The 26373-nt window shown below is 45.7% G+C and overlaps 1 protein-coding gene across 2 annotated transcripts in view; it reads left to right on the top strand.

The window, feature by feature from the left end:
• Window positions 1-348: 348 nt before the first annotated feature.
• Window positions 349-26373, top strand: part of prkd1 (protein kinase D1) — a 72087-nt gene continuing 46062 nt past the window's right edge. The window contains exons 1-5 of one of the 2 annotated variants that reach the window (XM_056295874.1): window positions 349-360; window positions 5238-5376; window positions 14469-14600; window positions 24310-24488; window positions 25771-25794. In XM_056295874.1, the coding sequence (XP_056151849.1) occupies window positions 5262-5376; window positions 14469-14600; window positions 24310-24488; window positions 25771-25794 (450 nt within the window). In that variant the 5' untranslated portion in view covers window positions 349-360; window positions 5238-5261. Of the gene's footprint in view, window positions 361-5237; window positions 5377-14468; window positions 14601-24309; window positions 24489-25770; window positions 25795-26373 lie in introns of those variants that run through there. The other variant, XM_056295875.1, reaches the window with a different exon arrangement.

Raw genomic sequence — 26373 nt, 5'->3', positions numbered from 1 at the left:
AACATGGGTATCACCAGTTCGAATCCCCGTGTAACCTCCGGCTTGGTCGGGTGCCCCCACAGACACAATTGGCCGTGTCTGCGGGTGGGAGGCCGGATGTGGGTGTCCTGGTCGCTGTACTAACGCCTTCTCTGGTCGGTCGGGGTGGCTGTTCGGGTGGGGGGGGGATACGTGCTATGTCCCCCTAGTGAAACTCCTCACTGTCAGGTGAAAAAAAGCGGCTGGTGACTCCCTCCACATGTATGGGAGGAGGCATGTGGTAGTCTGCAGCCCTTCCCAGATCGACAGAGGGGGTGGAACAGTGACCGGGATGACTCGCAAGAGTGGGGTAATTGGCCAAGTACAATTGTGGAGAAAAAGGTGTGTGTGTGTGTGGGGGGGGGGGGTGTCTGAAGCAGGTATGCCTTCAGCGCCTCATATTCGCCTCGCTCTGGAGGGTCCTCAAGCTTACTCCCACCCTGGCCGCTGTTGAGCTGCTGAGCGCCGCGACAACTTAATGATGTTATGTCACAATGTTACAGTTTCACTTAGCAGTCGCTTTCATCCAAAGCGACGCACACATGAGAGTTAATACAACACAAGCAAGGATCTAGTGAGGAGGCGACCATCAGGACTCAGGAACACTTTATTTGTCATTTCACCCCATGTACTTGCGCGCATGAAGTGAACTGAAATGCCGTTTCCCCAGCCCACAGCAGTGCAACATACAGACAAAACCACATTTGAGAACTACAAGAACACACATAGTCCAACCAACACATACATCCAAACCAGAGAAAAAAGAAAACAAATCACTGTCCAACAAACGCCAGCCAGCCAACCGCCGGTCTGCATGGGCTAGCAGTTAGCTTAGCCTGCCTCGATTACGCATCCTGTCAGACCGCCCTCCGTGTTTCCTTGTCGGGCACAGCTCCAGGCAGGGGCCGTGGTCCCCGTGGCAACCGGACGAAGCAGACCAAGCCCTCCCAGCCAGACACCCTTGACACTCCTCCCCGCACCCCACACGACGACATCAAAAACACCAGACAACGACAGGCGAGGCCGCCGCCAGACCGCCCTCGGTGTTGTCGGAACTGTTGGTCTGCGTGGACTAGCAGTTAGCTTAGCCTGCCCCGCTTCCGCGTCCTGTCAGACCGCCCTCGGTGTTGTCGGAACGGCCGGTCTGCGTGGACTAGCAGTTAGCTTAGCATGCCCCGCTTCCGCGTCCTGTCAGACCGCCCTCGGTGTTATCGGAACGGCCGGTCTGCGTGGACTAGCAGTTAGCTTAGCCTGCCCCGCTTCCGCGTCCTGTCAGGCCGCCCTCGGTGTTATCGGAACGGCCGGTCTGCGTGGACTAGCAGTTAGCTTAGCATGCCCCGCTTCCGCGTCCTGTCAGACCGCCCTCGGTGTTATCGGAACGGCCGGTCTGCGTGGACTAGCAGTTAGCTTAGCATGCCCCGCTTCCGCGTCCTGTCAGACCGCCCTCGGTGTTATCGGAACGGCCGGTCTGCGTGGACTAGCAGTAGCTTAGCCTGCCCCGCTTCCGCGTCCTGTCAGACCGCCCTCGGTGTTATCGGAACGGCCGGTCTGCGTGGACTAGCAGTTAGCTTAGCCTGCCCTGCTTCCGCGTCCTGTCAGACCGCCCTTGGTGTTGCCTCCTCGGGTGCAGCTCCGGGCAAGGCCGCGGTCCCTGGGCCCACAGCCCAGCAGACCAAACTCTCTCAGCCGATCCAGCACCAGCTCTCCCGGCCAACAAACGAAGACAAAAATTAAGACGCAGACGTGGACAAAGACCCTGCATGGACGGTACTGGGTAAGGAGGCTGCAAATGTGAATTCGCGCTGCCATCTTCCCACACCGGACAACAACGCAAGTCAGTACAAAAAACAACTAGGTTCAAGTCCGATAGGACATAGGTGTCAACAGGCGGTGCACAAAGGCAATGCATAGGGTGCATAGAAGCGATCTCCCCGAGTGCGAACTGCACTTCTGTCTGAGCAAACCAGGCCGGCCACAGCTTGCGTTTCCCAGAACTCCGGTAGCGTGAGTGAACCTGCGTCCTTCGACGTGTTCGTGAAGAGAATTTCTCTGGAAACGTCCAGCAGAAAGTGTGGAAGGAGATGAACAAGAAAGAAGAAAGCCATTTTAATTTGTCATTGTATGGTTACAACGAAATGTGTTCTCTGCATGTAACCCGTCCTATTGTATAGGACCAGTGGACAGCCGCAGCACTCGGGGACCAACTCCAGTTCTTCTTTCTATTGCCTTGCTCAGGGGCACAGGCAGGAGTATTAACCCTAACATGCATGTCTTTTTGATGGTGGGAGGAAACCGGAGCACCCGGAGGAAACCCACGCAGACACGGGGAGTACATGCAAACTCCACACAGAAAGGACCTGGGATGGCCTGGGGTTCGAACCCAGGACCTTCCTCCTGTGAGGCACCAGTGTTAACCACTGGGCCACCATGGTGCCCAACAGCAACAACTTCTTTGACTACACTAATGAGTGTGTCATTTATTGCTGCACTCTCAGCCCAAAGAAACACAATGGTGCTGCCCACACAACAAAACACTGAAAACCAAATCGCTCATAACGTCGCCGTGTTACCATGGCTACGTACTGAGCTCTTAAAGTGAGCGAGTCACCACAAAAAGTCACATAACATAACTACATGTTGAACAACACAACGAATGACAGGCTATGATGGTGAATTATGTCCATCAATCCTTTAAGTGTATACTACAAGTCCTTAATATTATAATATTACTAGTAAATATTATGACTGGTGAATATCCTAATATGATTAATGGATATCATATGACCTGTAAATCTCAAAATATGACTAGTATAGAGAATAATATGACTAAGAAATATCATAATATGAATAGAAAATGTCATAATATGACATTAAATGTATATATGACAGTAAATGTAAATATGATGAGTAAATATCATGATGTGACCAGTAAACATTATAATATCACTAGTAGATATCACATGACTAATAAACAATATGACTAGTAAACATGACTAGTAAATATAATAATAATAATAATAAATCAATCTTATATAGTGCTTTTCTAACACTCAAAGTCGCTTTACAATAAACGACTAACTATTGATATGACTAGTAAACAGAACATGACTAGTAAATATCATGACATGACTAGTAAACATAATATGACTAGTAAATATGATATGACTAATAAACAGTATCATATGACTAGTTAACATTATAATATGACTAGTAAACAGTATAATATGACTAGTAAATATCATGACATGACTAGTAAACATAATATGACTAGTAAATATCATGACATGACTAGTAAACATAATATGACTAGTAAATATGATATGACTAGTAAACAGTATAATATGACTAGTAAATATCATGACATGACTAGTAAACATAATATGACTAGTAAATATGATATGACTAGTAAACAGTATAATATGACTAGTAAACATAATATGACTAGTAAATATGATATGACTAGTAAACAGTATATGACTAGTAAACATTATAATATGACTAGTAAACAGTATAATATGACTAGTAAATATCACGATATGACGGGTAAACATTATGATATAATATGATATGATATGATATGATATGACTAATAAACATAATATGACTCGTAAATATTATTGGACTGGAAAAATTGTTCCAGTAACTGCTTACTTAACTGCTACCTTAACCCCCTAACGACCTCTTTATTTTTCAGAATAACACAAACAAACAGCATTTGGTTTGGCAAACTTCCTGATTACATCTGTGAATCGGACAAATCCTTTGTGAAGTCTGACGAACACAGGAAATCCTGCCATTTCCTTTGACTCCAAGTGCTAATTTATGCAAGGCTTGTATGTGAAACACGCTTGCTTCTCTGTGAGGGAAGGTTTAGGACCATGCTGATGGGAAAGAGAGAGTCTGTCTTCATATATTCATTCATTCATCATCAGCCTCTTCTCCGGGGTCGGGTCGCAGTGGCAGCAAGCTAAGTAGGGCACTCCAGACGTCCCTCTCCCCAGCAACGCCCTCCCAGGCCAGATTGGACATGTAGTCCCTCCATCGAGTTCTGGGTCTACCCCGGGGTCTCCTCCCAGTTGGCCATGTCTGGAAAACCTCCAAAGGAAAGGCACCCAGGAGGCATCCTAATCAGATGCCCGAACCACCTCAACTGGCTCCTTTCAGCGTGAAGGAGCAGCGGCTCTACTCCGAGCTCCCTCCAGATGTCCGAGCTCCTCACCCTATCTCTAAGGCTGAGCCCAGACACCCTACGGAGGAAACTCATTTCAGCTGCTTGTATCCACAATCTCACCCTTTCAGTCACTACCCAAAGCTCATGACCATAGGTGAGGGTTGGAACCAAGATTGACTGGTAAACTGAGAGCTTTGCCTTCCGGCTCAGCTCCCTCTTCACCACAACGGTCCGGTACAACATCCACATTACTGCTGATGCTGCACCAACCCGCCTGTCAATCTCCCGCTCCATCCTACCCTCACTCCTGAACAAGACCCCGAGATACTAGAACTCCTTCACTTGAGGCAACAACTCATCCCCAACCCGGAGGCAGCAATCCACCATTTTCTGGTAGACAACCATGGCCTCAGACTTGGAGGTTCTGACTCTCATCCCGGCCATTTCCCACTCAGCTGCAAACCGCCCCAGTGCGTGGTGGAGGTCACGATCTGATGAAGCCAACAAAACCACATCATCTGCAAAGAGCAGAGATGCAAAACGGACACACTCCTCACCTTGGCTGCACCTTGAGAGCCTGTCCATGAATATCACAAATGGAATCGGAGACTAGGAACTGTCTTCAGTTCTTTGTCTTCATATAGTTATATACTACATCTATGCTTTTACTGTTTGATTTGTTGTATTTCTCTTCGTTTAAGTCTCTGTGCTGATTTAAAGGCTGATTTTGTCAAGTTAATAAAGCTGAAGTGAGGTGACGAGTGGGAAGCATGGAGACAGACAGGAAGGATGTGAAAGGAGGGAGACAGAGATGGATGCAGATAAGTTAAGTAGAGGGAAGTAAAATAAAGAATCACAATCACAAACAAATAAACAAGAATGAAAGGTGTGTGTGTGAGAGAGCGAGAGAGATAGTGAAGAAACGAAGGATTAGGATTTCATTTGTTGAACTTTGATGTTCATCTTCTGAGGACTGAACGAGAGAATAATATGGTTCCAACCCTCTCTGTCTGTCTGTGTGTCTGTCTGTCTGTGTGTCTGTCTCCAGCTACCGGAGTGTGGTTTCTATGGGATGTTTGAGAAGATCTTGTTGTTCCGTCATGACCAGACATCAGATAATGTCCTGCAGCTCCTCCGCTCGGCCTCGGACATCCAGGAAGGAGATCTGCTGGAGGTCGTCCTGTCAGGTGGGAGTCCAACACGCTCTCACACGTGGCCTGTCTCACATAGCCTGTCTCACATCACCTGTCTAACATCACCTGTTTTACATCACCTGTTTCATCATCTGTCTAACATCACCTCTCACACGTGGCCTGTCTCACATAGCCTGTCTCACATCACCTGTCTAACATCACCTGTCTCATCATCTGTCTAACATCACCTCTCACATATGGCCTGTCTAACATGGCCTGTCTAACATGGCCTAACATTGCCTGTCTAATATCCCCTGTCTAACATCTGTCTCACATCGCCTGTCTCACATTGCCTGTCTCACATTGAATGTTTAACATCTCCTGTCTCACATTGCCTTTCTCACATCACCTCTCTAACATCGCCTGTCTCGCACATCGCCTGTCTCACACATCGCCTGTCTCACGTCGTCTGTCTCACACACCGCTTGTCTCACGTCGCCTGTCTCGCATCGCCCATCTCACACGTCACCTGTCTCACATCGCCTGTCTAACGTCGCCTGTCTCACACACCGCTTGTCTCACATCGCCTGTCTCACATCGCCTGTCTCACACATCACCTGTGTCACGTCGCCTGTCTCACATCGCCTGTCTCACACATCACCTGTGTCACGTCGCCTGTCTCACACATCACCTGTCTCACATCGTGTGGCTCACGTCGCCCGTCTCACAGCAACACTTGAGTTCAGTTGAGACAGAAGACGTCACTTACCCCTTTTCAACTACATGGTCCCAGCTCGACTCGGCTCGGCCCGGCTTGGCTCGCAGAGTGTCGTTTTCCGTTACCATAACAGTACCCCCCCAGTGTACCGTAACAATACCCCCCCCCCCCAGTGTAGCTGGTCTGCACTGATTTTGGTACCTGCTCCAGTTTTGTTTGTTTTTTTGGAACCTCAGCAAAGGTGGTACCAGAAAAGTGGTAACAGTTACCAAAATGCCGGTACTTTCCAGCAACGGAAAACGAAAAAGTCGAGTCGGGTTGAGCCGGTACCATGTGGTGGAAAAGGGGCGTTAGTTGAGTGATGGAACGTTGAGTCCAGGTGAACTGGTTCAGCCTTCTTTGATGTTCTCACCTGGATTACTGGGCCTGCGTGAAGACACCGCCCAAAAATATTTCCAAAAACACACTGGCCTGGGTTATTGTCAAAACCACCTCAAATAGAAGTCAGCCTGTGCCGGTAGATGCTAATGCTAGCATGCTGGTGTCTGACAGGAAGCAGTACCCAGGTGTTGACACTGCTAACGCTAACCGTCCTACAGCTGCTTCCCAGTGCCCTGACTGCCTGTCACAAACCAGTGTGTGTGTGTGTGTGTGTGTGTGTGTGTGTGTGTGTGAAAGAGATAGAGTTTATTTGTTTTTGGAGCTTTGCCAGCTAATGAGTGTGTGAGCGCTGCCATGATGCTGTAAATCACCTCGGCTGGTGCCGGCCTGCCAACAGACAGCTGCTCAATTTCAGACCACCTCGCTGTGCCCAGCAGCCCGCCTGTAAATATGGAGAAACCAAAAGGCCGATAGACACGCCGCAAATGGAGGCGTCACCCAAGCGATCTGATTGGTCCTAAACCCTGCAGCAAACTCCCCACAGCCACTGGCTGTACTGGTTGCCATGTGAACGAGTCGGAGAGCTCGTTAACATTCCTTCCTGTTGGCTCCTGTATTTCTTCAGCTCCTCTTTATCTCGAAGACTTTGGAGAAAACGTGTCTGACAGAACTATCTGTCGCTTGGAACCACGGCAAAAAACACACACCGCTTTGTCTTGTTTTATGAGCACTGGCAGCATCATATGGAGGACCATATGCAGATTACATGCAGGTAACATGCACCGTATTCCCTCTCCTTTTAAACTATTCAGGGATTAGAACGACCGAGGCCGTCATTTTGGAAGTTTACTGACTTTGCGGGGAAAAAGATACAGACCTGCCACTCTCTGAATGCTCCTAAAATTGCATATATTTGCATACAAATGAGTTTTAGATCAGTTGCACACAAGAAAAAGTTACGATAAGATCCACCTCAAACGACCACGCGTGGTCAAAATGACCGCTCGTAATTTGCGTGTGATTGTGCGCGTCATGTCAGCATTCATGACGCGTGTTGGTCGCATCGTTTCCTTCGCAGATCACTCCTGACACCCTTCTCCACCCGCTCCGCCCTGCCTGCACTCTCTTCTTCACCTCTCTTCTGCAGTCCCCGTTACTTTGGACAGTTGACCCCAAGTATTTAAGCTCATACGCCTTGGTCACCTCCACTCCTTGCATCCTCACCATTCCACTGTCCTCCCTCTCATTCACGCATAGGTATTCCATCTTGCTCCTACTGACTTTCATCCCTCTTCTCTCCAGTGCATACCTCCACCTCTCCAGGCTCTCCTCCACCTCCACCCTACTCTCACTGCAGATCACACTGTCATCTGCAAACATCATAGTCCACAGAGACTCCTGCCTGATCTCGTCCGTCAACCTGTCCATCACCACTGCAAACAAGAAAGGGCTCAGAGCCGATCCTGCTGATTACGGATTACTGTTTATTACTGATTTGTATCACATTAATAACTGAGCTATTAACCATCGATAAAGTAATTAGTAATCAGTTTTCCAGTATACCCTATTGTAAGGTGGTACCACTAACTTTGACCCGCTTTACTTCAGGAATCAGGAACACTTAACAAAATATCGGTTCCCCCAGCCCACAGCAGTGCAACACAAAGACAAAAAAACATATCCAAAAGCTACAAGAACTTAAAGAACACACATACTAACCAACAGATATATCCAAGCTAAAAAAAATCACTGTCCAAGGCAACAAATGCCAGCCCGTCGGAACTGCTGGTCTGCCCATGCAGACCGGCAGTTAGCTTCACCCGGCCCGCTTCCGCATCCTGTCAGACTGCACTCGATTCTTCTTCCTCGGCCACAGCTCCAGGCCGAGGCCGTGGTCCCTGGGCCCACCGGACTCAGCAGACCAGGCTCCCCCAGATGATCCAGCACCAGCTCTCCCAGCCAGACACCGTCGAAACACCTCCCCGCACCCCACACGACAACACCAAGAATAAAATCAAGGCTAGGTGAGGCCGCCGCCAGACCGCTCTTGGTATTATCAGAACTGACGGTCTGCATGGGCTAGCAGTTAGGTTAGCCTGCCCCACTTCTGCATCCCTTCAGACCGCCCTCGGTGTTACCTCCTCAGACGCAGCTCCGGGCAGGGCCGTGGTCCCTGGGCCTACAGGACGCAGCAGACCAAGCTCTCCCAGCTGATCCAGTGCCAGCTCTCCCAGCCAGACACCGTCGAAACACCTCCCCATACCCCACACGACAACACCAAAAATAAAATCAAGGCTAGGTGAGGCCGCCACCAGACCGCTCTTGGTATTATCAGAACTGATGGTCTGCATGGGCAGACCGGCAGTTAGCTTCGCCTGGCCCGCTTCCGCATCCTGTCAGACTGCACTCGATTCTTCTTCCTCGGCCACAGCTCCAGGCCGAGGCCGTGGTCCCTGGGCCTACAGGACGCAGTAGACCAAGCTCTCCCAGCTGATCCAGCGCCAGCTCGCCCAGCCATCAAATGATGACAAAACTTAAACACGGACGTGGACAAAAACACTGCATGGACGGTACTGGGTGAGGCCGCCGTAAACTTGAATTCACGCCGCCATTTTCTCACACCGGCACTGGGTGAGGCAGCTGCAAATGTGAATTCGTGCCGCTATCTTCCCACACCGGAAGCAGAAATTCCTGTAATTTCATAAGTCCATTATACACTCACTGGCCACTTTATTAGGTACACCTTGCTAGTACCGGGTTGGACCCCCTTTTGCCTTCAGAACTGCCTTAATCCTTCGTGTCATAGATTCAGCAAGGTACTGGAAACATTCCTCAGAGAGTTTGGTCCATATTGACATGATAGCATCACGCACTTGCTGCAGATTTGTCGGCTGCACATCCATGATGCGAATCTCCCGGTCCACCACATCCCAAAGGTGCTCTATTGGATTGAGATCTGGTGACTGTGGAGGCCATTTGAGTACAGTGAACTCATTGTCATGTTCAAGAAACCAGTCTGAGATGATTCGAGCTTTATGACATGGCGCGTTATCCTGCTGGAAGTAGCCATCAGAAGATGGGAACACTGTGGTCATAAAGGGATGGACATGGTCAGCAACAATACAAAGTCACTTAAATCACCTTTCTTCCCCATTCTGATGCTCGGTTTGAACTGCAGCAGATCGTCTTGACCATGTCTACATGCCTAAATGCATTGAGTTGCTGCCATGTGATTGGCTGATTAGAAATTTGCATTAACAAGCAGTTGGACAGGTGTGTCTAATAAAGTGGCCGGTGAGTGTAATTCTGTTTATTCTCTTTCAGTGTTGTATTGTGTGAACACAACATCCATTGCATGTTGTACGTCTTGGGAGGGAGATCCTCCTCTGTTGCTCTCCCTGAGGTTTCTTCCTAGTTTTTCTCCCTGTTATGGGTTTTTTTTTAGGGAGTTGTTCCTTATCCAATGAAGGGGTCTAAGGACAGGATGTTGTGTTGCTGTAAAGCCTCTGAGGCTAATTTGTAATTTGTGATAATGGGCTATACCAGTAAAATTGACTTGACTTAATGAAACTTGAAGAAAGTGTCATGTCAAGTCACTGACACAAGCTGGGCATTAAATAGACTCAGTTTTAGTCGTGTCGCTGGTTGGTGCATCGCCACCTCGGTGTTTGCTTTTTGTTTGCTTGTGTTGGTAGCGAAGCGTCAATTCCAGTGAGGGTCAACAAGCTCGCCAGTGGGGAGCGCTGCTTGAGGTTTCTAATCCCAGTTAAACACACAGTTATTTAGACAAGGACTACCTACAAGCCCCTTCAACCCTTCCACACACACACACACACACACACACACACTGACATGCACGTGCATGCACATACATGCTCACATGTGTGCAGACACACAAACATGCGCTCATTTCTGCAGCATGTAATAACAGGCTGGGAGCTCGTTCAGTCTTTCAGACACACGCGGACCCTCTAAACAAAAGGCATAAACAATAATTTGTATAAATCGAGGCAATTTGGTGGTGCAGAAAGTCTAATCAGAGCTGCATTCTGCTGGAGGACCATGCTAGCTGGAGGACGGGCTGGTCGACAGAGAGGGGGAACGAAAGAGAGAGAGAAAGAAGGAAGGAAGGAAGGAGGAAAAGTGAAGTAGGGAAATGAAGAGAGAGAGAGAGACATCGCACTGTCCTTTCCACTCTCAGTGGTTCCAAACGACCCATCAGGCCTTGCCAAACCTGTGGCCAATCAAAACTCTGGGATCCCTAACAGCCACTTGTTCCCCCCCCCCCATTTCCCCCCCCCCAATTGTACTTGGCCAACTATCCCACTCTTCCGAGCCGTCCCGGTTGCTGCTCCACCCCCTCTGCTGATCCGGGGAGGCTGCAGACTACCACATGCCTCCTCCCATACATGTGGAGTCGCCAGCCGCTTCTTTTCACCTGACAGTGAGGAGTTTCACCAGGGGGACGTAGTGCATGGGAGGATCACGCTATTCCCCCAAGTTCCCCCTCACCCCCGAACAGGCGCCCCGACCGACCAGAGGAGGCACTAGTGCAGCGACCAGGACACATACCCACATCAGGCTTCCCACCCACAGACACGGCCAATTGTGTCTGTAGGGACGCCCGACCAAACCGAAGGTAACACGAGGATTCGAACCGGCGATCCTTGTGTTGGTAGGCAACAGAATAGACCGCTATGCTACCCGGATGCCCCACGAGCTGCTGTTTTAGCTATATTTTTGTGTTGTTGTCCTGTGTTGTATTTTTATTTAATTTTTTAAGATATGGACCCATGTGTCTGAATAAAGTAAGAATTGATTGACTGAATCCATGGAGCAGCTTAAAAAACACACTATAAAACAGTTTAAAAAGATGTGTTAATGACAGAAGTTCTGAAAGTACTAAAAACAGTTTTAAAACTACTACTGGACTCATTAAATAGGTTACTATTGCACTTCAGCAAGTTGTTCGAGTCCGTTTAGATCAGCGACATTTATGAACCGCGTTGATTGAAAATGAGTAAAAGTGGATGTTGGTTTCTCAGACGTGAATCAGGAATCAGGAACATTTATTGGTCATTTCATTCCATGCACCTGTGCACATGAAATGTCGTTTCCCCAGCAGTGCAACACAAAGACAAAAACATATATCCAACACACAGCAGAACAAGCTTGTTTCGTGTGTCACGCAATCATCAGCTGCCAACGTGGTTAAATAACAAAGAAAAAACATACACAGCCAATAAATACTACGTTGCCCCACATCACGTCCCTAATTACGGTGCACAGCAACCAATGGGGGGATAGAAAACATTTCAAAAATTACAACCAATGGGGTAGGTAGTTATGATGCACAGCAACCAATGTAAGGATAGAAAACAATTGAAACACATAAGCAAGACACATAAGTAATAATATTCGTTTAATCCTAGATTTATTAGCTTATTCTGATTTAATTAACGAAGAAGCAGTTATACTTTTCTTTTTTTTTAGATTTTTACAAAGCCTTCAACACTGTGGAACACCCATTCATACGCGAAGCTTTACTTCATTTTGGCTTTGGGGAAATTTTCAGAAAAATGGTTCACACGCTCTATAAAAATATCAGTGGCAGTGTCTCTTTAGTTAACGGTACTTCACCTCGTTTTGATGTTAAACGAGGAATCAGATGAGGGTGTCCAATATCTCCATTTTTATTTTTGATTGCTGCCGAACTTATTAACCTATACACTGTACATTGTACAAGTATTGAAGGTATAAAAATAGGAGAAAATAACTTGATAATTAGTCAACTGGCTGATGACACCTGTCTCTTTTTAAAGAATGAAGATCAAGTGCCGGTCATATTGGAGGATCTAAAGAACTTCTCTAAGGCCTCAGGCCTTACTATTAATCAGAGTAAGTGCAAAATTTAAACCGTACATAATTCTGATAAGACGTCAATAAGTGGTATAGATGTAAAAAAAAATCAGTACGATATCTTGGTATCTTAATAAATAAGTCAGCGTCAGATAGAGTATTTGCCTATTTCTCACCTAAAATAGAAAAAGCAAAAAAAAAGTCTTTAACTGTTGGTTGCAAAGAGACCTTAACATACAGGGCCGTGTACTTTTGTCAAAGGCAGAAGTTATCTCAAGAATAATATAGCCTGCCATCTCACTTTATGTTGATCCAAAGACACGTGCAACCATTGATTCGCTCCTATTTAACTTTATTTGCAGAAACAAAAGTGAGTATATTAAAAGAAAAATGTGTATTAGAAGCTACTCTGAAGGGGGGCTTTAATGCATTAGACTTTCAAACAATCAGATTTTCAAGGTCAATTGGATTAAGCTAAATAATTGTCAATGAATTTATATTCCCAATTTACTATTTGATAAGTGTGGTGGCCTAAGATTTCTATTATCTTGTAATTATAAGTGTAATAAATTGCCTCTTAAACTCGTCAGTTTTCACAAACAAGCTCTTGAAGCTTGGATGATTACGTTCAAGCATAATTTTTCTCCACATTCATGCATAATATGGAACAATCAGCATGTATCGTCTAGAAACAAGTCCATATATATAAAAGAATGGATGGACTAGGGTGTAGTCTTTGTTTTAGATGTACTCACTGAGAGAGGCAACCTCTGCGGATTTGAAGATTTTGTTCAGATGAAGGATATGAATATTTCTCGAAAAGAATATAATTATGTTATACAAAGTATATCACCAAAGTTACTATTTCTCATCAAAAGTGCCTTAATAGATGACCCTTTGAGTGGAGGAATTCCCCAGCTCTTAATTGGTGGGAAAGACCAATCAGATCCTATGTGTAATAATCGCCTTATCAGAAAAAATACTGACCTCAGATCAGAGTTACTTTCCCAAATCGTCGACTGTTTTATGGAGACTAAGTTTTCCAGAAATCTTAGCAGAGAAAGTTTGGTCAGACCCTAATAAATTCCTCATTCCCAGTAAAATAAAAGAAGTCCACATATTACATAGATACTACCCTTGCAATAAATTATTGCATAGATTTAAAGAAGATATTTCTCCAGTGTGCTCTTTCTGCAAAATAGAAATTGAATCTATTTCCCATCTATTCTATGAATGTACTTACTCTCAAAAAGAGTTCTGGGTTGAAGTTACTATGTTGGTTTTTCAAAGCTCTAACAGATTGACACCAATTTTAGAAGACATGGTCTAGTTTCTGAACTGCAATACAGACTCGCAGTCCACTAACAACGCTCTCAGGTTTATCTGGCTCGTCGGCAAATATCACATACATAAGGCTTAAGTGCTTCAGAACACACCTCATATCCGGCTGTTTTGTGTTGAACTACAACATCTCTTTGACTCTCTAAGATAACGAACAAAAAAGCTGTTAAGGCCTCTCAAATAATAGGGAAAATTCTTGGTAATGAAAATATATAAGTTGCATAATTATTTATATATTGCATCTCCCTCGTACATTCTGATGTTGACAGTATTGTTCTTTGTTTTACTTCTTCTTTTTTCTTTCTTTTCATATATTTGATGTTGATGTCTTATGTATAAACACAAGATGTTAAAGTTGACCAGTTCCCTACGAGTTAAGTTGACTGATGTGTTTCTCTGTGTATTGTTTTGAAATGTATATTTCTCTGTATAATGTCTTGATATGTATCTCTGCATAATGTGTTGACATGTGTTCAATAAATGTGTTCAATAAAAAAAAAATCGGAACGGCGATTATTTTGTCACCGGAAGCGGTGACAAAATAATAATAATAATAAGAAGAAGAAGAAGAAGAAGAAGAAGACGAAGAAGAAGAAGAAGAAGAAGAAGAAGAATGCCTCCAGTGGTTTTTAGATAGCCTTGCTAAATATTCTGACAGATTTATAATTATTTATGAAGTACTACGTCCTCTTCTGTGTGTCAGCCTCTTTACAGACCGGTCTCTGACTTACTAACTAACCAATTAATTGATTGGTGGATTGAATAATTAATTTACTGACCAACTTGTTTATTTGTTGAAGGTCTGTGTGTCGGTGCTGATGTGTTGTTGGTTGTCTTGTCACGTCAGCGACAGCCACGGTGGAGGACTTCCAGATCCGCCCTCACTCCCTGTTCGTCCACTCCTACCGCACCCCGACCTTCTGTGACCACTGTGGAGAAATGCTGTGGGGCCTGGTACGCCAGGGCCTCAAATGTGAAGGTATGGAGCTCTGTGCATGTGTGTGCGTGTGCGTGTGTGTGTGTGTATGTGTGTGTGTGAGAGTGTGTGTGTTTGTTTGTGAGAGAGAGAGATAGCCCATTGCGCTGTATGGAAGTGAGGTATGGGGTCCACTCAGTCTTTCCAGCTACACTAGATGGGACAAGCATCCAGCAGAAACCCTACATGCTGAATTCTGTAGAATGACTCTGAAAACACAAAGGAAAACACCAAACAACGCATGTAGGGCAGAATTAGGCCGGTTTCCATTATTGATAAATGTACAAAAAAAGATCTCTAAATTTCTGGATGCACTTAAATACAAGCCCAACAAATACATTGCACTTTAAAGCTCTGAAAACCCAAGAACTGAACCCCGAAAAGAGTCCCCTGAAGCAGCTGGCTGAGACTCACTAAACATTTAACAAATACTAAGACCAACCAACCTCAGGCCAGCACTGCATCCCAAACCAAGATTACGATAAATCAGCTATAAAACAAACCAACATGAGGATAAATCAGCTATAAAACAAACCAACATGAGGATAAATCAGCTATAAAACGAACCAACATGAGATAAATCAGCTATAAAACAAACCAACATGAGGATAAATCAAACTATAAAACAAACCAACATGAGATAAATCAGCTATAAAACAAACCAACATGAGGATAAATCAGCTATAAAACAAACCAACATGAGATAAATCAGCTATAAAACAAACCAACATGAGGATAAATCAGACTATAAAACAAACCAACATGAGGATAAATCAGCTATAAAACAAACCAACATGAGATAAATCAGCTATAAAACAAACCAACATGAGGATAAATCAGCTATAACACAAACCAACATGAGATAAATCAGCTATAAAACAAACCAACATGAGGATAAATCAGCTCTAAAACAAACCAACATGAGGATAAATCAGCTATAAAACAAACCAACATGAGGATAAATCAGCTATAAAACAAACCAACATGAGGATAAATCAGCTATAAAACAAACCAACATGAGGATAAATCAGCTATAAAACAAACCAACATGAGGATAAATCAGACTATAAAACAAACCAACATGAGATAAATCAGCTATAAAACAAACCAACATGAGGATAAATCAGCTATAAAACAAACCAGCATGAGGACAAATCAGCTATAAAACAAACCAACATGAGGATAAATCAGGCTATAAAACAAACCAACATGAGGATAAATCAGCTATAAAACAAACCAACATGAGGATAAATCAGGCTATAAAACAAACCAACATGAGGATAAATCAGCTATAAAACAAACCAACATGAGGATAAATCAGCTATAAAACAAACCAACATGAGGATAAATCAGCTATAAAACAAACCAACATGAGGATCAATCAGCTATAAAACAAACCAACATGAGGATAAATCAGCTATAAAACAAACCAACATGAGGATAAATCAGCTATAAAACAAACCAACATGAGGATAAATCAGACTATAAAACAAACCAACATGAGGATAAATCAGACTATAAAACAAACCAACATGAGGATAAATCAGACTATAAAACAAACCAACATGAGGATAAATCAGGCTATAAAACAAACCAACATGAGGATAAATCAGCTATAAAACAAACCAACATGAGGATAAATCAGCTATAAAACAAACCAACATGAGGATAAATCAGGCTATAAAACAAACCAACATGAGGATAAATCAGCTATAAAACAAACCAACATGAGGATAAATCAGCTATAAAACAAACCAACATGAGGATAAATCAACTATAAAACAAACCAACATGAGGATAAATCAGCTATAAAACAAACCAACATGAGGATAAATCAGCTATAAAACAAACCAACATGAGGATAAATCAGACTATAAAACAAACCAACATGAGGATAAATCAGCTATAAAACAAACCAACATGAGGATAAATCAGCTATAAAACAAACCAACATGAGGATAAATCAGCTATAAAACAAACCAACATGAGGATAAATCAGCTATAAAACAAACCAACATGAGGATAAATCAGCTATAAAACAAACCAACATGAGGATAAATCAGGCTATAAAACAAAGCAAGAACAATTATGTGAAACATTGGACCGCTGAAATCAAAACTCAAAACAAACTAGAAGTCTGCATATGTTTGGAGTCAGTGGCGTGCTCAGTCCTCTCTGTAGTTAAGTAATATATGTGTTGGGTGCTCTTTGGTCCAAGGTTAGTAGTTTCAGATGAGAAAAAGAGAACAAATCTCTCTGACCAAGGCACTCCGTGTAATTAAAAATGTCTTTATTGAAACTTAGATAAATCCAAAAAGGACCTAAAAATGCCCACGCGTAGCGGCTCGGGCCTTCTTCAGGGCACAGTGAGACAACACAGGGGTGAATGGTTTTTGTGCAGCACAGAGCACAGGTGGTAGCTGCTTGATTGGATCTGGATCAACCAATTGCTAAGCCCCGCCCCTCACACAGATCCTAGAGAGCAGTCACATGCCAAACACAGTTCATTGTAAAGAGAAAACAAAAACACAGATTAAGTGTACACACACCCCCACAACTATATCACAATAAAGGTACATGTTCACAGTGACTCGGAAAGACAGTAGACTATAAATTAGACATTTTTACAAAAAAGGCCTATAGTCTATCTCCTCGTTCAAACCGGGATATTCCATTGCCTTAAAATTCCAGATCCAAAAAGTTTCCTGCTGCAGCAACTTTTCCCATCTATCCCCCCCACGTACAGGTTTCTGTATCATCTCAATACCCCGGACTCTTAAGGATGAAGGGTCGCCATGGTGCATTTCTCTATAGTGTTTGGCCATTGGATAATCTTCATTGTTGATCCTTATTGCATATTTGTGTTCAGAAAAACCTTCTTTTAATTTCCTCTTTGTCCTACCTACGTAAAAGCACCCACATGGGCACTGTAGGCGATACACAACAAACTCAGCATTACAACTGATAAAGCCACTGGTTTTGTGTTCTTTGTGGGTTTTCAGGTCAAGGAATGTCTTGCACTGAATGACACCCACACAGTGTTTACATGACCCACACTTATAAGTCCCCCAAAGGTCTTTATGCGACCATGTTTTTTCTTTGGAGCCTGGCCGCTAACTCCTGACAAGTTTGTCTTTTATAGAAGGTGCTATTCTGAGCACTGTCATAGGTGGATTTGGGAAAATGTCCTTTAGAAGTGGATCACTATTAATCATTCTCCAATTGGACCTGATTATTTGATTCACCCTGGAGGCACAGCGGCTGTATTGTGTGATGAAGCATGGTCTGGGATTGTTTTTAACCACATTAGTTTTCTTCTTTTTCTTTAAGAGGTCAGACCGATTTTGAGACTTCAGAGACTTCAGATCCAATCAAGCAGCTACCACCTGTGCTCTGTGCTGCACAAAAAAACCATTCACCCCTGTTTTGTCTCACTGTGCCCTGAAGAAGGCCCGAGCCGCTACGCGTGGGCATTTTTAGGTCCTTTTTGGATATGTCCAAGTTTCTATAAAGACATTTTCAATTACACGGAGTGCCTTGGTCAGAGAGATTTGTTCTCTTTTTCTCGTCTGAAACTAGAAGTCTATCGGGCCCTAAAAACAACCTCTTAACTGTCAGAGACAGGAAGCAGAGACAGACCCTCACCAAAGACAGGCTCAGTGACCACAGTCTAGCCACTGAAAAGGGGAGACACAAGAAGACCTGGTTGCCAAAAGAGCAACGATCATGTGGTCAGTGCAGGACAGATGAGGTGGAGACAGAGGGGCACTTCCTCCTTAAATGTGACCCATGTGAAAAACAGCGCCGGGCTTTTGTCCAGGAGCTGGGACATGTGACTCCAGAGTAGCAGGACATGGAGGACGCAGGTAAGCTGTGGGGGGTCCTGGGAGGGGGGCAGCGGCGAGCATTGCAGCAAGATTTATATTCTCCTGCCACAACCTGAGAGACAGTGGGGGGCGGCACCTGTTGCTACTGTTGTTGTTTGATATCATAATCATTGTTGTTGTTGCTGTCATTATAATCATTGTTGTGTTGTGTTGTTGTTTTACATGCTTTGGCAATATGTACAAACATATGTCATGCCAATAAAGCACATATTGAATTGAATTGAATTGAGAGAGAGAGGGAGAGAGAACAAGATTGTGTGTGTTTGTGTGTGTCAGTGGGAGAGATTGTATGTGTGTGTGCATGAGAGAGAGAGAGAGAGGGAGGGAGAGAGAACGATTGTGTGTCTATGTGTGTCAGTGGGAGAGATTGTGTGTGTGTGTGTGTGTGTGTGTGTACATACACACAGGGTGTTGTGATGCGTCTAGTGCAGCAGTGTGTAGTTGGAGGGAAGGTGCATGTGTTCTTCCAACCCGCTTGTGTCCCTCCTGCCCTTAGCTTGCTGCCGCTGGCTAGCCTCTGTGGCGAATAGGGCAGCATGCTAGCATGTAAGCCTTCCCTTGCCAGTACATAGCCTCTCCTTCACCAAGACTCCTGCCAGGCCTCCCCGTGGCCACACATGGTAACTGGGGTCTTGCGGCCCCAGGCTAACTTGGCGGGGGATCTCGGAGCAGCAGTGGGCCCCAGAGATATGGTGTGCAGGCCCACCCTGGTGGACACGCCCTGACACCTATCAACCACTGCCCCGCTGCCTTGTGGGTGAGTCTGGAAGACATAAGGCTAAGGGACCTCACCCCTAACAGAAAAGCAAGCTGTGGCGGCACGCTTTGAGGCGGTTTCCGAAAAACTGGATTTCCGGCAGCCCCCTGCAGTTGTGTGGAGGTGCCGGTCGTCTAGGGATCCCCCTTGCCATCGGAACCATCTCCTCTACAATCAAGTCATGTGGCGTTGGGAGAAGCGCACCCCCCATGCCACTTTAAAAACCATCTCTGCGCAGGTATCTTCTGCTATCTGAGTCCCCGACCTCACAAAGTCTGGCGGCGATGGAGTATCCAATGACGGGAGCAGGTCTGAATGAGCTGGGAGCTCTTAGTTGGAACTCTGCACGCCAGCGGCACCGGGCAACGGTCATTAGCAGCTGGGATTGAGTGGCAGCTGTTTCCGGCAGACCCCTGTGCGTCTGAGCAGCCCTATTTAGGGACCGCACTGCTCACCCCTTTCGGGGAACGGCTTAGAAAAGGTGGCCCAAAAATTGCCCACTCAACACTGCGCCTGGGCAGGAAACCGCACCTGCCGGGCCATTCCGCTATGCGGTCGAAAAACAAACATTATACCACTAAGATTTGCAGCATGGAACATAAGAACACTCCTGGACGTCAGCCATGGTACGGACAGACCTCAACGCAGAACAGCACTTATTGCTAGCGAGCTGAAGCGCTATTGTGTGGATGTGGCGGCACTCAGTGAGACCAGGCTCCTTGAAGAGGGCTCGCTCAACGAAGTAGGAGAGGGCTATACCTTCTTTTGGAAAGGATACCCCCTAGGAGGTCAACACATCCATGGAGTTGGTTTTGCAATTAAGAACAGTCTCTTACCCAAACTCGAAGAAACACCAGTGGGCATTAATGAGCGGCTTATGACTCTCCGTATACCCCTTGCAAAATGTCGATACATCACCTTGATAAGTGCCTATGCTCCAACTTTACCATCTCATGATGAAGAGAAAGATCGCTTCTACCTGGCACTCGATGATATACTCATCAACATCCCAAGGAGCGACAAAGTCATTTTGCTTGGTGATTTTAATGCCCGAGTTGGGAAGAATTTGCAAAATTGGAATGAAGTGATTGGCGCCCACAGCATTGGAAAAGTCAACCCCAATGGCATAAGACTTCTTAGTCTGTGCTCGGAACATGACCTCACCATCACAAACACCATTTTCCAACAAAAGAATAAATACAAGACATCCTGGATGCATCCCAGATCCAAACACTGGCACCTGCTTGATTATGCTATCGTGAGGCGGGTTGATCTTAAAGACGTGCTCCTTACAAGAGCTATGCGAGGAGCAGACTGCTGGACAGACCACCGTATGATCCTGACAAAAGTCAGAGTACATGTCCGACCCTTGAGACGCCAATCTGGGCCAAAAAAGAAACCACTCCACTGCGCCAGACTATCCAACAGCGACACCCGAAACACCTTCCGTCGTTCTCTAGCCGACAACTTAGTTGACATTGAACAGCTGATCAACTCAGAGTCTGGGATGGATGAAAAGTGGACCTCTCTGAGCACCACTCTCTTTGACAATGCAGCCCAATCCATTGGCTTCAAAACCAAGAAACATCAGGACTGGTTTGATGACAATGCCGGAACGATCTCCACCCTCCTGGACAACATGCATAAGGCACACAGAGCTGCCCTCAGCAACCCACTATCCCAACCTCTCAAGAAAAAATGGTAAGAGCTCTGCTCTGAGGCCCAAGCAACTCTGCGGAAACTGCAAAATGAGTGGTGGATTTTGAAAGCCAACGAAATCCAGGCTCATGCAGACAGGAATGACATGCATGGTTTCTATGATGCAGTTAAGGCCATCTATGGCCCCAGAAACTGCTCCCTGACACCCGTTAGGTCCGCTGATGGAACAACTCTCATCAAGGATCAGGCCCTGTTAGTGGAGCGGTGGGCCGAGCATTTTAACACCCTGCTCAACCAGCCCACCCCAGTGGACTCAACTGTACTGGCAGAACTCCCTGAACAGCCTACCTTGCAAGACCTAGACCTCCCACCATCTTTTAAAGAAATCCTACATGCAGTCAAGACCCTGAAAAACAACAAAACCCCTGGACCTGATAATATTCCAGCTGAAATCCTCAAGGAAGGAGGCTACCTCTGTACGAGGACACTGTATCTCTATATCCTTGAGGTGTGGAGTCGCGAGTGTGTCCCCCAACAGTGGAAAGATGCCAACACTGTGGCCATTTATAAAAACAAAGGAGACAAATCCATCTGCTCCAACAGTAGGGGTATTTCACTGCTGGCCATTGCAGGAAAGGCTCTAGCCAAGATCATGCTCCGCAGACTTAACACTCGCAGTAGCCGAACAGGTCATACCAGAGTCACAATGCGGCTTCCGAAAGGATAGAGGGACCGTTGACATGATCTTTGTGACACGCCAGCTCCAGGAGAAATGCAGAGAACAGCACAAGGATCTATACATAGCATTCATAGACCTCTCAAAGGCATTTGATACAGTCAACAGGGACCTGCTGTGGCAAGTCCCGAAGAAATTTGGATGTCCACCCAAGTTTCTTACCATTCTTGGACAGTTTCACTGAGGAATGATGGCCCGAATGGTGGTGGGGAACCGCAGTTCTGAGCCCTTTGGTGTGCAGACTGGAGTCAGACAAGGCTGTGTGCTAGCCCCAGTCCTGTTCAATATCTTCTTAGCCTCTGTTACAACACTGTTACGAAGGAGGCTGGAGAAGCAGGCTGGAGTTACCATTGACTTCAGGCTTGATGGAAACCTATTCAACATCAGGAGGTTTCAGGCAACCACCAAGTTGACCTCTGAGACCATTATTGAGCTACAGTATGCCGACGATTGTGCCCTGGTAGCTCACACACCAGAAGCTCTACAAAACACTCTGTCGGCAGTTGTAACTGCATACAGGAGAATGGGACTGATTATTAACACCCAAAAGACAGAGGTAATCTGTCAGTTGACTGCTGGCCTCCCAAACCACCCAACAACCTTCACAGCAGAAGGGCAACAACTGGCCACTGTTCCTGCCTTCAAATATCTGGGAAGTATGCTATCTGACACCTGCACAATGGACGATGAGATTCAGCACCGCCTCAAACAAGCCTCAACATCTTTTGGCCGTCTAAGGAGAAGGGTTTTCCAAAACAGCAACCTCAATCTCCACACTAAAGTGCTTGTTTACAGAGCAGTGTGCATCTCCACACTACTCTATGGATGTGAGGCATGGACCATCTACAGCCACCATCTCAGAAGCCTGGAGGCCTTCCATGTAAAATGTCTCCAGAGGATCCTCGGCAGTACTTGGGAGGACAGGGTGCCACACACAGAGGTGTTGGAGCGGGCAGGCAGCTGCAGCTGCAAGTCCTCTACGGCCAACTACACCTTGGCCAACGCACTGCTGGTGGGCAGAAGAAGCGGTTCAAAGACCAAATGAAGACCACACTAAAAAGATGTCAGATCAACCCCTCTTCTTTGGAGGAACTTGCTTTCTGCCGCACAACCTGGCGCTCTCACCTCTCAGAGGGAGTGAAGTACATGGAAAACCAGCGCACACAACACCGTGTAGCAAAGCGTGCGAAGAGACATGCTCGCAAAGCTACCCCTACCCCCTCCAGCACCACTTTTACATGCCCGGTCTGCAACCGCAACTGTGCATCCAGGATCGGACTATTCAGCCACCAAAGGACCCACAAATAGAAGAAGATCGTCATCATCGGGCACGATGGACAACCTGCAAGCAAGCAAGTGTGTGTGTGTGTGGTCTGGACTTGTGCATTAATATGGGAGGTGCGCGCAAGTGTTTCAATGGCTACGCCTCTCCTACAGACTGTGCGATTTCAGCAGTCCTAGAAGTGGATCTGTGTGCAGACTGTACGATAACACTACTGAATCGCGGGCTACGACGCAAGGCCATAAAAACGTCATCAGCGCGCGTGCCGCATCAGCGCGCGTAATCAACCTACGCCGCTGGTAGAGCAACATGACGCCGAGCAGGAATCCAACAGCCGCCGCAGCGCTGTTGTTGCTCGTCTTAGTTCGTTTTGTTAGCTCGTTTTGTTGCTCGTCTTAGTTCGTTGTTAGCTCGTTTTGTTGCTCGTCATAGTTCGTTGTTAGCTCGTTATGTTGCTCGTCTTAGTTCGTTGTTAGCTCGTTTTGTTGCTCGTCTTAGTTCGTTGTTAGCTCGTTTTATTGCTCGTCTTAGTTCGTTGTTAGCTCGTTTTGTTGCTCGTCTTAGTTCGTTGTTAGCTCGTTTTGTTGCTCGTCTTAGTTCGTTGTTAGCTCGTTTTATTGCTCGTCTTAGTTCGTTGTTAGCTCGTTTTGTTGCTCGTCTTAGTTCGTTGTTAGCTCGTTTTGTTAGCTCGTTTTGTTGATCGTTTTGCTAGCTCGTTTTGTTGATCGTTTTGTTAGCTCGTTTTGTTGATCGTTTTGTTAGCTCGTTTTGTTAGCTCATTTTGTTGCTCGTTTTGTTGATCGTTTTGTTGATCGTTTTGTTGCTCGTTTTATTAGCTCGTTTTGTCGCTCGTTTTGTTGATCGTTTTGTTAGCTCGTTTTGTTGCTCGTTTTATTAGCTCGTTTTGTTATCTCGTTGTAGCTCGTTTTGTTGAATCCATTGCATTTGGGTCACATATGCTAACAGCTTGTTTGTGTTTAGCGCCAGCAAAAATTCTGCGTCGCGTTGATCAGTGCGTCATTTCCTGCTGCATTTCTATTGGTTAGCAGACGTAGGTCGTAGCAGCAGTCACATTGTGAGATGGTCATCCTACGTGTCTGACACTGGCAGACTTTTGTCCCAGGTTATCTTCGATCGCAACTAATAACGGCCGTCTTTGAACCTGTCTCACAGTGCGACGTAGGACCACCGTTTTGGAGCCGCGACCCAAGATATCGCCACGTTTGGTCATCTGTCGTTTGAGACGGCCCATATCACACAGTCTGTAGGAGGCTTAGGACAGCCTCCCATGATAAGCATTGTGTCTCTCGTTCTGACTGTCTGTTTCTCTGTCTCTCAGTGACTACCCCCGCTTTTTTTGTCTCTCTTTCTATCTGTCTGTATCTCTCCAGGATGTGGGCTGAACTATCATAAGCGCTGTGCCTTTAAGATTCCGAACAACTGCAGCGGCGTGAAGAGGCGTCGCCTGTCCAATGTCTCACTGACAGGCCTGGTTACCATGACAGCTGGAACGCGCCCCACCTCCGCCGAGCCCTCCTCCCCGCACAGCTGCAACGATGATGCCTTACTGGTCAGTACCCTGCAGCAGTGTTCACATTACGGCCCCCAGACTGCCCAGGGTCCGTCACTCTGGTGCTGAGGGTCCAACTGGAGAACACACAGAGACTACACCGAGATATAAGGTCATTTCGTCATCACCCAACTCGCTATCTGTAGCTTGTGATACCTGGGATTTATAATTTATCCTACTGTTGCCCTAACCCAAACCGACTCCCTAAATTCATTGGAAATAAAATGTTATTAGCGCGCACTGGGGCGATTTGCAGCTCAGTGTGAAATGGCAGGGATGAGAGTCAGCACCTCCAAGTCTGAGACCATGGTTCTCTACCGGAAAATGGTGGATTGCTCCCTCCCGGTTGGGGATGAGTTGATTGCCTCAAGTGAAGGAGTTCAAGTATCTCGGGGTTTTGTTCATGAGTGAGGGTAGGATGGAGCGGGATTGACAGGTGGATTGGTGCAGCATCAGCAGTAATGCGGACGTTGTACCGGATCGTTGTGGTGAAGAGGGAGCCGAGCTGGAAGGCAAAGCTCTCCATTTATGAGTCAGTCTTTGTTCCGACCCTCACCTATGGTCATGAGCTTTGGGTAGTGACCGAAAGGGTGAGATCATGGATACAAGCGGCTGAAATGAGTTTCCTCCGTAGGGTGTCCGGGCTCAGCCTTAGAGATAGGGTGAGGAGCTCGCTGCTCCTTCCCATCGAAAGGAGCCAGTTGAGGTGGTTCGGGCATCTGATTAGGATGCCTCCTGGGTACCTTCCTTTGGAGGTTTTCCGGGCACGTCCAACTGAGGGGAGACCCCGGGGTAGACCCAGAACTCGCTGGAGGGACTACATGTCCAATCTGGCCTGGGAACGCCTTGGGATCCCCCAAGAGGAGCTGGAGGACATCGCTGGGGAGAGGGACGCCTGGAGTGCCCTACTTAGCTTGCTGCCACTGTGACCCAACCCCGGAGAAGCAGCTGATGACGAATAAATGAATGAATAAAATTTTATTATAAAGTTTCATTATAATCAACCTGCCCCTTAATACCAGCAAACATTGCTAAAAGATGTTATAAACCACACTCGGCTGATTATACAAATGGAACTGTGTGTGTGTGTGTGACAAGGAGAATGCTGTCTTGATCTCTGATTATCACAGGAGCAGATCTTTGACCTCATCAGTATTGTCTGTAATGTGTTTGATGAAAACAACATTTGAATAATATTCTACTGCTGAGCTTCTGATGTCATCTTAATGAGTCAACTGTAAACTTCCTCCTTTTGTCAATCTCTGTCTCTCTCTCCCTCCAGTCCCCAGTCAGTCCCAGTATGGAGGTAAGTTTCTCTCCTAAACTCGGGGGGGGGGGGGGAGAGATAAAATGTGTCACATGTCCCTTCAGGGGCTCCGTATAAAACACCAAAGCCACCGCAGTGAAAGTACTCTGTTAGAGAACAGACCACGGCCTGTCCATGACTGACGATATTTAAAAGTAGAAAATTTTATAATAGCTTCTATTTATATATGTATGAAGCCAGTTCAGTTGGACATTTTGTATGTATAACAGTGTTTTGTATGCAACACTGGTTCAAAAATCAGTAAAAAGATTTTTAAAATTTTTTAGAAAAATCTGGATGTGCAAACTAGCATTGGGTATATCTTATCTACTCTTCTAGACAGGTTTATTTTTTTTTCTCTTTTGCTTGATTTTCTGTTTTTTTCCCCTAGTAATTGTATATCGCACTTGGAGATTTTCTATTTATAAAAAGTGTGAATGTATTGTTTTAATTAGTACTAGTATTAATTAGTACTAGTATTGGTATAAGGTTCATTAGATGTTTGTAAATGTTAATGCTAGGTGGCTACCAGACACTTTGCAAAAGTTAACCAGCTCTCATATGTTGGGCCGGTTCTGT

Source organism: Lampris incognitus, chromosome 16 (genome assembly GCF_029633865.1).
Source record: "Lampris incognitus isolate fLamInc1 chromosome 16, fLamInc1.hap2, whole genome shotgun sequence".
Classification (NCBI taxonomy): domain Eukaryota; kingdom Metazoa; phylum Chordata; class Actinopteri; order Lampriformes; family Lampridae; genus Lampris; species Lampris incognitus.
Note: the sequence above shows the minus strand (reverse complement) of the source record. Positions and strands in the feature narration are given on the sequence as shown.